This window comes from Dicentrarchus labrax, unplaced genomic scaffold, assembly GCF_905237075.1.
Source record: "Dicentrarchus labrax unplaced genomic scaffold, dlabrax2021, whole genome shotgun sequence".
Lineage (NCBI taxonomy): Eukaryota > Metazoa > Chordata > Actinopteri > Moronidae > Dicentrarchus > Dicentrarchus labrax.
Window position 1 is genome coordinate 4,102,848 of NW_026136721.1, and position 16,910 is coordinate 4,119,757.

Below are 16,910 nucleotides of genomic sequence, written 5' to 3' on the forward strand. Positions count from 1 at the left end.
ACAGAACAGTTCAGGGGTTGCGTTTTGTTAATTTCAAAGCTGTGTAGATGTGTGTTTTACGTATTTTATAATAAAAAATGTTGTGGTGCTTTGAACGTTTGCATCAAAATTACACGTGAAACGGATGATATGGAAAAGGTGCCACTTCAAAGCTACCTGCGCTTTTACGCATTCGGTCATAAGGTAATGCAACGTGCACGCTGTAGACACGTGTGCGCATGCGTACATCCCCACACACGTACTCACACACCCACACAAACTTAATGCCTCATAACTTGTGTGGAGAGAGGAGGAGGAGGACGAAGTGCAAGTGCCCTCTATTGTTAAAAGCAGGTATTTTCAACATTTGCCATAGGCCTATATGGTAAAATGACGTCACCGGGAAGGTAATCCCCCAGAGCAGATTTAAAAGCCTCGGGCCTCGAATGAAGCGGAGAAATGAGAAGTTCCATGTTTTATACTTTTTATTCGAGCAGGATCAAAAATAGTGTTTTGAATGGTTTTCAATCTGCACATTTTTGTGCGAAGGGACATTACCACGTCCACGTTGTTCACAATAGGCTAAAAATATATGTAAATATGAAAACAATTGAGAACACTCAAAAATGCACAACTTTGCATAATTCATCAACAATATGCATAACATAAAGGATGAAATATGCTAGAAATGAAAAGTCAAAAACACAAAAATGTGCTTGGGTGCATCAAAGGGATATATAAATGGAAAAATAAAGAATAAAACAACAGCAGGGGGCGTGCTCAGTCTGCATTCAGACTGTAACAGCAGCAAACGGACACGTGAAGAAAGAGCGGAACCACAGTGACAGCCTAGCAAACATAATCGGACTGCTTTTACCAGCGCACTCGAGTAGCCTCCATGACAGGCAGCAGTTGACAATAATACCAAGGTAAACACATATTTTTCTATTATTGTAAGGTGTGACACACAGATGGACTGACTTTCAGTCTGTCCTTACGGCCCGGCTGTGTGTAATGTGTCAGTGACGTTAGCACTGCTTTAATGTGAAGAGAATGGCGTTCTACCTAACGTTATCTGTCGGCGTTAATACACAACATTCCTCAGAAACTACAAACAACTAACTACATTTGGAATTGCTTTTGATAAGTTGTTTCTGGTGGCATTTGTGTTGAACGTGTGTGAATATGTAAAAACCACTACTGTGGTGAATAAGTTAAGGTTAACATTAACTGTCAGCCAGAGTCATTCTTTCCAGAGGGTTCAGTACGGATAACGTTAATGTGTGCTAGGTTTAACGAAGCTAACCAGCTAATGTTAATGTTACTAATGAATAATGTATTTTTTTTCTTTTAAATGTAAGGACTGTAAAATGTGTAACGTGTATGACGTTACACATTTTACAGTCCTTATAACTGTGAATGTGGCACTGGATTCATTAGGAAATAAAGTGTTCGGCTAGTTCCTCAGGAAATAACACTTTTCAAAATGAGTTTTATTACTTTATTTATTACTCCCTGCCAACCGTAATTAGTCACACTACTAGTTATGTTACTTGTCTGCTACTCCCCATAAGACTGGTAATTGTGCCCCTTTCTCCCTAAAATTCCGACTGAAGATGATTAAAATCTAGTTTTGTTTGTTAAAATTAAAGTAATGGAAATATTTCCAGTTGCTGATTGTAAGTGTTCCCATCTTCCAAACTAGTTTCCTCCACAGTTACAAAAATCTATTCAAGACAGTGATTGGATTGTTGGATTTCAAATTAGTAGGGAGGTGAAAACCAAAATAAGTAAACTAAGGTTGTAACTACTTTTCTGATGTTGCTGTAACTGTAATATTATTACTGAAATGTATTAGTAACACTAGTAGTTACTAGGGAAAGTAATTACTGTAATATTATTACTAGTAATGAGTTGCACTGCAAAATCAAGCATTAGGCACATATATTTAATGATATTTAAATAACATGACAAACAGATAGAAGGAAGAATGCAAAAAATAAAAAATAAAAAAGAATTATAGACTACACCAGAATTCCCTCTCCTTCTTATCTCCCCATTACTATCATTCTTTTTTTGTAGTACAGCACAATATCAGAAACCAAAATTATATTTCAATACAACGGTGAATGTCAGATCTAGCAGGTATCAGCAGTGACAGGGTCTGTGCAGTCTGTCTAAGAAGTCTGCTCATGATCTCTTTTGCAGTTGATGTTTGCCTCTCTGTCCACAATGATGTCGCATGGGTTCAAGAGCAGTAAGCAGGACTTCACCTTTGGACCATGGAAAGTGACTGCTGCCAAAAACCACATCATGAAATCCAAAGACATTGAACGGTGAGATGTTTTAGTTTGTTCAACCCAGCTCATCTTTATTATATTCTGGTCTATGTATGTATAAAATGATGCACTGATCTACAGTTGTGCAGCCAAAAAAGCATTGTACTGTGTCTTTGAATCAGAGATACCTGGCGGATCTTGGGGGTACTTCTATGGCAAGATTTTCAGTTCCGCATTCTCAGGGGACGATGAATATTTTTGTTACCTTTTTAGAATGAGCTGATTTTATCTACAGAGAGTGCAGTTCTCATGGCATGGTCTGACATGTTGAACTGTCACGTTTCTACAGTAGCCCAGAACAGACAGACCATATACTGGCTTTAGATTAGGTCCTTTCGTGTTTTACGTGGGCACCGTTGTTTCTCCTTCATGTTTGGTTGAGTTATAGGGTTTGCAATCTGCAACTTCTTATTCCTGAGCATGTAAGTGTCTGTTAAGCAGCTTTTCTGTTTGTCTTTCCAGGTTAGCGGAGGAGATGAACATGCCCTCCCTCCCAGAGATGCTGTTTGGGGACAATGTCCTGCGCATCCAACACACTGATGGCTACGGCATCGAATTCAGTGCCATCAACGCTCTTAAGAGAGTCAACAACATGGAGGATGCTGTCAAGGTGGCTTGTGCTCAGGAATGGCAGGAGAGCAGGCAAGATGAGCTTCACAATGTGTTACCAAAGGCTGGTTTCATTAACATTGGATATGTCAAAACTGTAAAACAGCTGTGGTCAACTAACCAGACACAGAGAGCTACAGAAACAACCATGCTACGTTAAGGGCATGCTGAGTAAGATTTAAAAAAGAAATAGATGTGTCTGTATCTCCAGAGACCCTGCATCCCTTTTCCTGTATTTTCTTATGTTGCTGCGTGAGGGACCTTTCTGGTTGTAACAATCAGATTACTGTCTTTGTCCTCGTCTCTCCAGTACAGAGGTTCCGTAGAATGTAACTGCTGTGAAAACAATCATAAAATAATGTTTTATTTCTCGGATTTTCTTTTGCTCCCTCACTCCACTCAACTTTTTTTTACCATTCGATTCAAAAGGCTTTATTGCCATGACATTTGACATGTGTTGCCAAAGCACAATTACTATAATAACAATATTAAAGAATGAAATTGACAAAAGCAATGGAAATACAAATTGTTAAAAAAATAAAATAGATAAATGTAAGAGAATAATATGTATTAGGGCTGCACGAATGATCATTTTGCATCACAAATGCAATTGTCACTGAAAAAACTATTAAAATCATGATGATTCGGATTCTTATGGGGACTGTACCAAACAAAGATTTGTAGGCCAGGGCATCTATATAGAACTGCAATACTTCATTAATGGTAAATGGTAAATGGACCTGTACTTGTAAAGCGCCTTTCTAGTCCTCCGACCACTCAAAGCGCTTTTACACTACATGCCACATTCACCCTTTCACACACATTCACACAGTGATGGTAAAGTCCATCGAACAGAAATTAACATTCATACACATTCACACACCGATGCACGGCATCGGGAGCAATTCGGGGTTCAGTATCTTGCTCAAGGATACTTCGACATGTGGCACCAGGAGCTGGGGATCGAACCCACAACCTTCCGATTAAGGAACGACCCGCCCATTATAATGCTGTTTGTCACATTTTACCGTTATCCAAAAGCTGCAGCTTCTGTGATTCGGTGCAGCCCTAAAAAATCGCTGCTCTCAGTTGAGCTGTGTTCAGCACTTTTTTTGTGTCTCTGGAAACACTGTTGTCACGTGTGTCTAATTGATGAAGATGATTTGCCTATTTGCAAGTTGCAGTGTGTTGAGCTTTTTGAAAATAATTATCTATAATAAATGGAGTCTTCTGTTGAAAATCGATGTAAAAACTATATAAAGCAGTTCACTGTGTGATCTCCTTCCAGAGCTGATTCTGAACACTCCAAAGAGGTGGTGAGACCCTACGACTGGACATACACCACAGACTACAGAGGCACTCTGATAGGAGACGATATGCAGATAAAGGTGGGTCATTTTTATCGACACCTTTGGTCTGTATTGTTAAAAGTCTTAGAAATATGGAGAGTGATTTTGTGTCTCTGTGTTTCATTCCTCCCTGTTGTTCGTCTGAAGGTGACTAAGACAGCGGCACGTATTGACATGGAGAAGCTGAAGGCTCGGGAACAGATCATGTTCTTCGATGAGGTGTTGTTGTTCGAGGACGAGCTGCATGACCACGGAGTCTCAATGATCAGTGTCAAAATTGTGAGTGTTGACTTCATGTAAAAAAGCTGATACTATTGATCCAAATAAGGACCAGATTTACTAACATCTAAGAGGAAGCCTATAATCTGTGTATAATCAGTGCTCGATTTAGTTTCTGAAGTTTCACTGAGAGCTTGGCTCTCTGTCGCAGGAGCCAGAATCACACATTCACACCCAGAAGCCACCTATAATGCAGTCAGATTCTGGAACCTCCCTACAGGCACATTCTGTTAATGAAGAAGAGCTCAGCAGGCAATGTTGTAATTGGTACAGTACAGGACAGAGATCTGACCACTTTGAAAGTAGTGTGACCAAGGCTTAAGAGTACCAAGCTCAGGAAATAAATGATAATGTAGTGCATCTTAACTGTTCTAAAACTTGCTTTTTGCTTTTTGGTAATATACTGCATCATTATATAATGTTTCATGAAAACTGTTGGAATGTTGTATGTTTTGGAAGAGCGACTCTGCAGTATAACATGTTGCTGTGTGTCTTGTTGATGATGCAGAGGGTGATGCCCACCAGTTTCTTCTTGTTGCTGCGTTTCTTCCTACGAGTGGACGGAGTCCTGATTAGAATAAATGACACACGACTGTACCACGAGGCAAGTTGGTTATATATAATTCATAGAATTTGAACTGACTGATAATGATCAATTGTGATGATGTTTTTGATTCCAGGCTGGAAAGAATTACATGCTACGGGAGTTCAGCACGAGGGAAAGCAAAATAGCAGAACTGAAGGTAAATAATAAATCCTCACACACAGCCACAGCTACAAAGCAGGAATGCGCGGGCTCTGGTTGTGGTTTCCAAAGAAATTGTTTTAAACTTGGAAATGTATTTTTTGCCTTGAGAGCAGTAACAGCAACTGCCCTGAAGCTAGTAGTATCCACTTTCACTATATCTTAACAGTGGTACATGAGAGATATAATCTGTGAAAAAATTAGTTTCTCTGGCTCCTCCTAGTGCTCCTAATGGCATTTGCAAGAATCCACCTGGACACAAACAAAAAAAAGACAAGGCCACAACCCAAAGTGTTTTTTCTATCTTTCTTGATGTATAGTTATCATTTTAACACAGATGTTACTCTCTCCTTCAGAATGTTCCTGCTGCACTGTACACTGATCCTAATGAGATCGCTCAGCACTTAACCCTGAAGCTGACAGAGTGTGAGAAGCTGGAGCTTCCTGTGTTGGAGTCTCAGACAGCTCATAATAAAGTCCTTCAGTGACCAGTAGCCTATTGATGTTATGCATGATGACAAATGGGAATAGTAATCTTAAACCACCTCCTTAATCTTACAGTAACAACCATTGATCTCCCCTTTAAAAATATGTACAGGAATAGTTTTTATATGTGACACTATGATGGTGTGTTCTTAAAAATGCAGCCTGACTTTAGACAGTTCCAGTATGTGCACAGTGCAGTGTGATGCTCTGTAATATCATAGAAATTTTAACCTCAGTTAAATACTTTGGTTTAGCTTCTGAATTTGTTCATATTTGAACTGAGTTTGAATTTGTTTTATGATACATTTTTCACTGTCAAGTTTGTGGGCCTTTTGACACAAGGCTTGGTAGAGTAGCTGTATGCTTCTTAGTATATCAATAATGTGTTTGTAAAAAAGCTACACAAAACAGCACTGTCATCAAGAATTTCTGTAAATATGTCTACTGTATTTTCTACGGTGATTTATGGAAGGTTTTCCATTTGCAAGTCAAACACCTCCAGAAGTGCTGTGAATATGGCCAAATACATGTTGTTTGTGCAAATGTAGCTAATTCGTGTTTTCTTTTGAGGATCTTCATGATAGTTCACATTTACGGAAGCCCTAAAGGGCCATGCATTCATACATTTTATTTCCTCGTTTTCCCGTGATAACGAGTTAATTATCTTGAGATCTCGAGATAACGAAACTTTGTTTTCCCGAGATAACAATATAATTCATTTGAGATCTCGAGATAATGACTGTGATATGATAACTGTGGTCAAGCCAGCCGTTACTCTGATCTCCGTGGTCAAATCAGCCGTACTTAAATTTACAGTGTATTCACTTCCGGTTTTCAAAATAAAGGTATTAAGAACAGTAAGCTATAATTCGAACCTACATTTAAAATAAAATATGTTACATTAAAGTGTTTCATGCGCCCATGATGAATAAAAAACATACTTTATATCAAGCATTTTCTGCACCAATGTGAAGAAATGCCAAAACAAAAGTTCCATATTTGTGTCTCCAAGTGGCATCTTTTCATATATTTGAGGTACAGTAAAAACATATTGCTCAACAATTCCTGGTTATGGATGGTATATTTGACTTCTGCACATATAAGAATACAAGTATACTTAATAGCAAGCATTTTTACTGCACCAATTTGGAGAAATTCAACAATAAAATTCCATATTTGTACCTGCTTTTACTGTACCTCAAATATGAGAAAAGATGCCACTTGGAGATAAAAATATGGAACTTTTGTTTTGGCATTTCTCCACATTGGTGCTGTAAAATGCTTGATATTAAGTATGTTTTTTATTCATCATGGGCACATGAAACACTTTAATGTAACATTTTATTTTAAATGTAGGTTCGCTTACTGTTCTTAATACCTTTTTATTTTGAAAACCGGAAGTGAATACGCTGTAAATTTAAGTGCGGCTGACTTGACCACGGAGATCGGAGTAACGGCTGGCTTGACCACAGTTATCATATCACAGTCATTATATCGATAATTATATTGTTATCTCGGGAAAACAAAGTTTCGTTATCTCGAGATCTCGAGGAACTTAACTCGTTATCACGGGAAAACAGAGGAAATAAAATGTATGAATGCATGGACCTTTAGGGCTTCCGTACACTTTAGCTGTGCAAAACACTATCAAAGTGTTTCTACCAATAATAATCATATAAAGGTCTGGTGTGTAGGATTTATTGGCATCTAGCTGTGAAGTTACAGATTGCAGCCAACTCGCCTCACTCTCTTCTTCCAAGTGTGTAAGAGAAAGTAGAGCTTTGATTCTCTGCCCAAACCTGGTGGGTTGTGTCGGGTCCAAATGTCATTTATTATTATATTATATATATATTATATATTATTATTATATTATTTATTCATTTTTTCAGTGTATGTTTACTTTAGCTTGTGATAAAATATTAAAATTTTTCAGATTCAGAAATTTAGATTCGGGTGGCGCTCATGCCCAAAACTTGGTCCGGGATTGCACCAAATTTTTTTGGGCTTGGGTAGGCAAGATTTTTTTGGGGCAGCTCTAGGAGAGGTGGCCATGAAAAACATGAAAGGCCCTATCCAGAACCAATGTTTGGTTTGTCCATTCTAGGCTGCTGTAGAAACATGGCAGTTCCACATGGCGGACCCGCTCCCTCTGTAAATATAAAGGCTAATTTTAAGGTAACGAAAACACTAATGACAACATGAGTATTTTATTCCATTTCTGCCAGTGGAGCCTCCTAAATGTTACACACTGGACTTTTAAATGAGTCCATTCTGACAAATTTCATCCCAGCTAAATGTTGAATTGCAAATCAACCTAGGACTTGTGTTTAGTTTAACAACATCAGGTGGGGCCATGGAGCAAATATGGTGATTTGATGTGGGAATTGCTATACATAACTAAAATATGGAATTATTCAACCAGCAAGATAATTCCCCTGAGAGTGTATATAATCACAAAGAAAGAAGAAAAACATTGCATTTGTCCTTTCATTACCACAAACACGTTTATTTTCAGTCCTACATACACCGTCCTGCTGTCAGAAATACTCTAGAGCACCAAATGTGGATGAGTCCGCTGCGGAAAGCAGTCCTGCTGCTTCTGAGGAAGTATGTCTTTAGTAGGAAGGAAATGTCCTCAGCAGGTTGAAAAAGCTTAATTTCATCAGCCTTTAAGTGTCGGCAAAGACATTACAGAACCTTACTATTTGGAGTGATTGAAGCCATTTTGAAATAAAATGGGGTAAACACAGGTGTTATCAATGACACTAATTAAGCTTCCATTCCATTTAGTGCAGCAGAGCCTTTTCAGTGAGCCAACATAGACAATAGCAGCACCCTGACTCTGTTTGACCCGAATGGAACGGAACCGTTTACCATTAGAAGAGACATGCTGAGTTTAAAGGTTATGAAATTACCCATCGTTGGTGGTATCACATTTTAATTTTTATATTGTGCATATCTCAATAAAGTTTTTCAATGACTGTAGTGCTTATGTCCCTTACTGCAGACAATTGTCATACACTGACAGGACATAAAAGTGATCGTCTTCTACAGCTGGCTTAGCAATTAGATAGACTTGGAGCTGTATTCACTGTAAAAACCTCATTATATAAAAACCTCTTCTACTCCATAACAATGATGAACAGCACTCTGTGTACCAACGGTGTCCACATTAACATTCCAAGAGCAAGATACTGAACCCCGAATGTGTATGAATGCGTGTGAAAGGGTGAATGTGGCATGTAGTGTAAAAGTGCTTTGAGTGGTCGGAAGACTAGAAAGGCGCTATACAAGTACAGGTCCATTTACCATTTACCATTAACCTGACCGTGTCAGGCTGCTGAAATAAGTAGGCCTGTCTTTACCTGTAGTTTTTAGGAAGTATCCAAAGTTTAAAAAATTAGCTTCCCTTCTATCTGCATGTATATATCAGTACATAATGTACTGGTACACTGTTTTATTATTATAAATAAATTGGAATCAGGGGCAGATCTACAGGAATATTCATGGGGTGTCTAGAGGGTGACCTGGAGACTTTAAGGGGTGGAAGAAATATATAAACAATCATATATCAATATTTACTTGTAAAAGCCCCCAAATGAAGATATTTGAACATTCCATTATTGTGGCATATTAGTAAAGCATTGAATAGAAATATTTAAAAGTAGCATTAGAAATCAATTAATTGTTTTATTGCCAAATACATTCATTTTACTTAAATCTTAGTTTTTTTCATTAAATTAATTTCCGTTTTTCAAACAAAAAAACAAGTGTTTAGGATGCTATAACGTTTAGAAATACTTCAAAAAAAGTGCCAGAAAAGCTTTTTCTCTGATATTATAAAATGTCGTGTATGAGATGAACCCAAAATACATTTCCTGTACTGAACAGTTCTGTAAAGAACTTTAATGACAGATCAAGCTTTGTAAATAAAGATTTTGTCCAAAAAAAAAAAAAAAAAGAAAAGAAATACAGCCATTCCGCAAAAAGAGACGGGCAGCAATATGGCGCACACACAGAGGCTCTCTTCTCACACAGCTGTCCAATCGGCTTTCCCCGTTGCTGACAGCTGGCCAATCACAGAGCTCGCATCAGGCTGAAAACTATTCAACATGGAGACAACAGTTGAAAAGCTTGAAGCGATGGTAAGCACAGTGTAAAACTGTTATTTTCTGTAATATCCCTTCTCTCTAATGGTTCTTATCCTCGTTGAACGTTTCCAGAGACATTCAGCAACTCATTAATTATCGATAAGTTATTAATACGGCATTGCTGTCACAGTGAGAGCAGCCAAGTCCTGGTTTTCTCTGTGTGTTCATAAACAATTCAAACTCCTTTGCGCCGTTCAGAAGGCCTTTCTACGTCCCGTTAGAACACCGAATATTACAACGCCGTTTGGAACCCTTCAACTTCAACCACAGAACTGTTAATATGGCGTCCAGCGTAAAGGCACTTACGGCGTAACGTTATGCTTTCGAAAGCGGCTTTCTGCTCTCTTCAAGATACATAGCTGTTGTTCCGGTTTCTAAAGTATTTCCATTAAATAGCATCATAACAACACAGCCGTTGTTTTCCGTGTTGTTTTAGCTTAATGGTTGCCTTTTCCAAAAAACAAACAAACAAAATATTTTTTTATTCCAAATATACTTTTTTCACAATTCTACACTGCTGTTTGTACGAGTTATTTAAAGCTGCACTAGGTGTTTGTCATAAAAAAACAAACAAACAGAAAACATTATTTTGTCATATTTGTTGAAACTTTCACTATGGACAAAAACAAAGAATCATTGCCAAGAAAGATAGTTGATTGAGTCCCTGAGTGTCACATACAGATGCTTTGGGACCCTGGGAATGATTCAAACCTCCAACCCAAAGCGTCTTTATGTCTTTCTCGGCCCAGTGTGAATGCTGTAGGCATATCTACATGCATACAGCCTATTAATGATCAAATTGACATTTGTTGTTGTGGATGATAAGTAACAAACACTTTCACCTTCTATTTCTTCTTTCAATTGCTAATGGCAATGAAGATGACTTTACTGTAAAGCCAAACACTACTACTTGATTTTTCCTTGAAAATTCCTGTAAAATGTCCTGAAAAGTTCCTGAAAATTATTTCTTAAAAAGGGTCGGGGCCATCATACTGAAGCAGATATTAAACTACAGAATATATTTCATGACATTTCAAGTCTGTCCATTGCCCCTTTTATATTGTACTACTGGTAGCCCTGCTGGAAAAGCAGTGCAATGTTAAAAGGGCATTGGCCAGAAATAGTAGCAAGTTAAGGAAATGTTTCCAAACTCTGAAGCTTCAGCTGTTGGCAGGTGCTCTGACTTCATTGCACTACTGTATCAGACAGCTAGCAGTGCAATAGTATTGTCAAAGCATCTGAAAACTGCAGAGAGCAGCTGCACTGACTACTTTTAAATTGTAGACTGTATGAAGTCATGTCGACGTGATAGACGGACTATGGTATGGTCTGATGGAGTGTTTCACAGCACACTAGGTCCAGGTTCAACAGTGGAAAGAAACACTATAAGATTTGGTATTTGTTATGATTTGGCGCCCCCAGTTGCAATAACACTGGTAAATATAGACAATTTATGATTACATTACTTACGATCAAAAATTACTGACACAGCCAAACATCAGCAAAGTGCAATAATACGAGACATAACAAGCAGCTAATATAACTGACTAGGCCATCAGCCTGAAGGGTAACTCACTCCTGTGTTATCAGTGTAAACACCAACACTCCCCCGGTGCTCTGAACACCCAGTCTTGGGCATCCAGTGCTGTACTGCTAAGCTAACTACCTAACAGCAGCTACATTTCACAGCAGTTACTTTACAGTCCATCAGGAAACTCTGTAAATAACAGTTGAGGTGGAGCAGCTGGAGGGCATCAGAGGAAAAGACAGAAAAGGTGTTGTGTCACCACTGCCGTAAAGCCTTACACACTTGTCTCGACCCGGAGCAAAAAGTTACATACTGCAACAACAGGTGTATGGGGAGCAGAGTGGGAAGTGATTTTGGAGTTGTTACTTTAAGGTAACATAATGGGGCTTTAATCCAATAATTGAAAATAAGATATATATGCATTAGCTTTTCTAAAAAAAAATGAGATTGCATGAGAAAGTGAACATAAACGGTTGTGATGTGATAGTGATCAAAATTGTTCCAGTGAGAAGTAGCACTGTTTGCACAGGGTTAAATGTGAGACTTTGTGTGCAATGTGAGAAATGCACATGTCTATATGGTCTGCATCTTCACAGCTAGAAACAAGAAACTGACTTTGGTGACCTATGAATCATTTTCTTGTGCAGAAAACTACAGTGATTGTTTGGGGAGAAGTTGCTGTGATTGGACAAAGTTGTAAGGTTGCGTAGAATTCACAGGTATTGGTTAAAATTGAGTTTATTGATAGCAACATTGCAACTAACTGGATGGACTGCTTATGGCACAGAAGTATTTTTAATAATTAGTAATTAGTGCAGTAAGCCTGTCATAACAGCTAATCTTACTTAATGCACTGAAATTTGGGTCAGATTTGTCATCCTGATTCTTTGTAATAATTTTACCAGTTTTAGATCGCTTGTATTTAGACATCATTTGACTTTTGAGAACTTTGGCATTTACCATTAAACTTTTGTTCAATTAAAAAAGGAATTGGTATCAGTACTGAAACTCAGGTTTACATATCAGCAGTAGAAACATTTCAGGAAAAAAGCCAGACCTACATATGAGCAGGGTAAATTTGCCAGTGTACTATTAAAGCGTAAAGCTGTGCGTCTTTGCAGTTCCTGAAGTCAGAGGCAGACCTGGAGTACATTGAGAAGCGGCTGAAGCTGGATTTCATTAACAGCACTGCAGAGAATGGATGTCCTGCTGAGGTGAGGTGGATCTTTCTCCTAACATTCTCACACAACTAAAGACATGACCAATTCAACAACATCTGCAGTCTGTAGGGCATTAAATAGCCACTGCAGTTCACATGCAATATCAGTTATTGGATGGTTAGGGTTACAACTAACAATTATCTTCAGTATTGATTAATCTGTTGATCATTTTCTCAATTAACTGATTTGTTGTTTGTTCGTTAATCACTAATTGTTCCATACAAACTTCCTTTGTTATTAGGAGTCTTTGCAATTAGAGATTCCAAAGATTCAATGTGCATCATTAATTCTAACCATTCAGCAAAATCAGGCTTTGTCTGACCTCTGACAGAACAATCCTTGAAGGGGCCAACAAAGCCTGGCCAAATTCCTGTTTTCCTTATAAACACAGCTGGGTGGAAGAAAATATCAGTCCACTTTAGTATTGCAATATTGTATTGATTCCCAAAAACACTGAAGTGATTTTTGTGTTTATAAGGGGGTGCTGTAATTATAACTAAACTGAGGGCTGTGATTTTGGAAGTAACAGTGTAACTGTGATAAATACAAATGCAGATCCTACTGTCCTAAATTCTTTAATTGCAATATATTGCCTTGCTTACAGTATCACAATATATGGAATCATAACCTTAATATTGTGATGCGTGCACATCAAATTAAGAAAAGTACATGCTTAATTTTTACACCTCCAACAGTAATCAGTCATCCATGAGTCTCGTTTTGAATTTTAATTGGTTTTATAATAATACTTGTTTATTACTTTGTAATGTAGATTAAAATGTTAATAATTTTGATTATTACTAATATTGGAAATCCATTATTTTCTACATTATCATTAATGAAGACCATCAGAGAGGTTTTTCACCCGTCTTGTTGCTAAACATGCCAGTTAACAATATGCAATGTGAAATGTGCCAAGAAGCATCTGAGGCTTGAAGGTGAGCCAGTTGAACAGTAAGTCTGTACAGGCTAATGACTGAGCCTGTATCTGCAGGAGAACCCAGCGGTGATGCTGGAGAACCTGAGGGCCATCAAGGCCAAACACACAGCACTGTGCTCTCAGGTAAAGGAGATTGCAGCTGCACAGAAAGAATCCATGGACTCCATAAGGAACAACCTCAGCAGCGTCATGGACGTGATCCAACACTTCCAACAAACCACTGATGTGGAGGTAAGAAAGCAAAGTTTGTTTCTATAAATCACAAAGTGCTTCACAGTCAAAGAAATAAAAGCAAATAGAATCAAAGTTAAAACATTAGATAAAATATACAAGGGGAACAGACGTAAGACACCAGTTAAAACATGAAATACCACATGCTAGTTTCTTGAACGGTGGCGTGAACAGCCACTAACAAACGTACACCCCTTACTTAATGGTCACGCCTTACCTGAAACAATGCTCTGTTGTTGTTGTTGTTGTTGTTGTTGGTGGTTCAATCCCCGGCTCCTCCTGCCACATGTCGAAGTGTCCTTTAGCAAGATACTGAACCCCAAATTGCTCCTGATGCTGTGCATCGGTGTGTGAATGTGTGTGAAAGGGTGAATGTGGCATGTAGTGTAAAAGCGCTTTGAGTGGTTGGAAGACTAGAAAGGCGCTATACAAGAACAGGTCCACTTACCATTTACCATAATCAAGGTTTCACCAAGTCCCTCAACTGTAGAGGATAGAGATGCACAGAATGTTGAGCCTTGTATGTAAAAAGATATACTACAATCATTTTCAGTTGGATTTTATCTGCACAAAACCCCATTCATTTGTTCATTCTGTGATTCAGTGTTTTATTATGAACATACAATTGAATTTCCCATTAACTTTTGTATGCTGTCAATTATAGTTCTCATAGAGAAAGAAAATTGGAATTGGCCAAAAATAAAAAAGGAATCTGTGTATCTCTAGCACAGGCCTCTCAAGGGACGAAGTCTGGTGTTTGTTTTGATCTGGTTAAAGGAGACCTAATAATGGCTTTTAAGACAGATACAGCCATTAGTGTTACAGATTGTCTGCAAAGAGAACTGAAACCCCCAAATCTTACATTAGCAGAACAAATATGATGTCACAGAAGAAATGTAATACAGCATTTTATTATACACAAATATATATATATATATATATATTGCAGCTGTGGTTACAAACGGTTCACTGTGTCCTTGTTTACCTGCTGCAGGTTCAGCCACTGACAGACTCAATGCAGGACTCACTACAGATCCTGGGTTCAGCTTTCAGTGAGACCACAAAGCAGGTAAGACAAACAACTGCCAGGAATCTTTATGTTGCTTACTCTTTTTGACATAGTCAGCACTTCCTCAGCTGTTTCACAACAAAAAGGCATCCAGTGATTTACTGATTTATTAGCAGGACGTCTTTGGTTTACCTCAGTGATAACTTCAGCTCTGATAGCACAGCACAACAGACCAGAACTCTCATCAGCAATGTAGGAGTGAAATGAAACCACAGGGGCTGCAAAACTACATCAACTCATTCTAGAAGACACTCTAAGGACATGCATCTTCTATAATGTCTGACTTCCCTTAATCAATTTTCATGGAAATACAAAGGACCATCTCTTTGGAACAATGTGCTTCCATCACTATGATAATAACAATACCTACATTATCTTTATCCAGAAAAGAAGGTCAAAAGGTCTTTTAATTAGCAAAGATTTGAAAAAACATACATTTCTATCTTCTGCTGCTTGGAACTTTGATGTTATCACTACGTATAAGCAAGTACACCATTGTCTGAATCGGTTCAACCAACTAAATGATCTGTATTTGTAGCCGTACTCTGTATGGGCTGGGCTTGAACTGGAACTGTGGCGCTAACTAAAGTTGTTCATTTAATCCTGAAACTGATCTGAATTAATCTGAAGTCGCTGTATTTTTTAGATAACTATTCAAGATACTGATGAGAAATGCTCTGTTCCAAGGTTGGATTTTTAGTTATTGGTGATGTATAAATCCTATAAAAATAGGAACAGAAATCACAAGTTCCCATTTCACTTCAGCTCTCTGAATTTTTATTATATTGTAGTAGGAAGACTAAAGTGCCACTGAGCTGAGTGGTGGGCATCAAAACTGCCAGCTTTGTTATTAAAACTAGCTCTGGAGATTCAGGTGAGGTTAAATTGTGGTATCCACACCATATTTTAAGCTAGTGTCTAATTGTTGACATATTATTATATGGTACAATAAGTTTTTGTATTAAAAAAGGAAACAGTTGGCCTTCACAGTTGAAAAGGTTTGCATCCCGCTAAATGGGACAACACTGCCACCTGCTGTTGTAACTGTGTACCAGCATTGGGTAGTAACAGCAAAGGATAATTTGTCATCAATGACGATCTGCTGTTACCATGAGCTTACCAGCTCCAGGAGAACCACTGCTGTGTGTGTGTGTGTGTGTGTGTGTGTGTGTGTGTGTGTGTGTGTGTGTGTGTGTGTGTGTGTGTGTGTGTGTGTGTGTGTGTGTGTGTGTGTGTGTGTGTGTGTGTGTGTGTGTGTGTGTGTGTGTGTGTGTGTGTGTGTGTGTGTGTGTGTGTGTGTGTGTGTGTGTGTGTTTTTTAGCCTTTAGTGTTGTAACACAAATTCAGTTTAATGCTGCATTCACATGGGTTCAGACAGACAAACAATTCCGGCACAAGAAAAACAAATAAACATTCTGACAGAATGGCAGGATAGCAAAACAAAACATGCATGATGATAGGGTGATATTATATTGTTTACAAAGAAATAAAATATTTATGTATATTTTATGTTATTGTTTAATTATTTGCTTCTCACTTTCCAGATCGCACCTGTTTTCTCTGTGTGAGGGAGAAATGTAACATCTGGTTGTAAATTCCATTGCCAATATTCTCATCCTCCTGTTCTCATCCACTAAAATCATATCTGCTTTGCTGTCTGCCTGAATCCCTGTGAATGCAGATTAACAGTGAATATAGGGTTTATCCCAAATTTATCCCAATATTATTGAAATTGTTATTATATTATAAAGTACTGTAGTGCTGCAGAGATGTCCTGGCATACACATTTTGTTCTCCAGATGTAAGAAAACATGTTTGTTCCCTACAGACCCCAACAAATGTCACATCATCATGATTTGAATCGTTTGTTTTGTGAATCATATTACAATCACAATATCTGTCAGGGCGGCTGTGGCTCAGAGGCAGAGCGGGTCGTTCCTTAATTGGAAGGTTGTGGGTTCAATCCCTGGCTCCTGGTGCCACAT

At 38.2% G+C, this 16,910-nt stretch overlaps 1 protein-coding gene across 2 annotated transcripts in view; it reads left to right on the forward strand.

Annotated features, from left to right (window-relative positions):
* The first annotated feature begins 790 nt into the window (after positions 1 to 790).
* tiprl (TIP41, TOR signaling pathway regulator-like (S. cerevisiae)) overlaps positions 791 to 16,910 on the forward strand; it is a 23,752-nt gene continuing 7,632 nt past the window's right edge. The window contains exons 1-10 of one of the 2 annotated variants that reach the window (XM_051386453.1): positions 791 to 908; positions 2,188 to 2,315; positions 2,781 to 2,960; positions 4,216 to 4,315; positions 4,424 to 4,555; positions 5,064 to 5,159; positions 5,236 to 5,298; positions 12,587 to 12,679; positions 13,680 to 13,856; positions 14,851 to 14,925. In XM_051386453.1, coding sequence (XP_051242413.1) covers positions 2,191 to 2,315; positions 2,781 to 2,960; positions 4,216 to 4,315; positions 4,424 to 4,555; positions 5,064 to 5,159; positions 5,236 to 5,298; positions 12,587 to 12,679; positions 13,680 to 13,856; positions 14,851 to 14,925 — 1,041 coding nt within the window. In that variant the 5' untranslated portion in view covers positions 791 to 908; positions 2,188 to 2,190. Of the gene's footprint in view, positions 909 to 2,187; positions 2,316 to 2,780; positions 2,961 to 4,215; positions 4,316 to 4,423; positions 4,556 to 5,063; positions 5,160 to 5,235; positions 5,299 to 5,656; positions 6,334 to 12,586; positions 12,680 to 13,679; positions 13,857 to 14,850; positions 14,926 to 16,910 lie in introns of those variants that run through there. The other variant, XM_051386452.1, reaches the window with a different exon arrangement.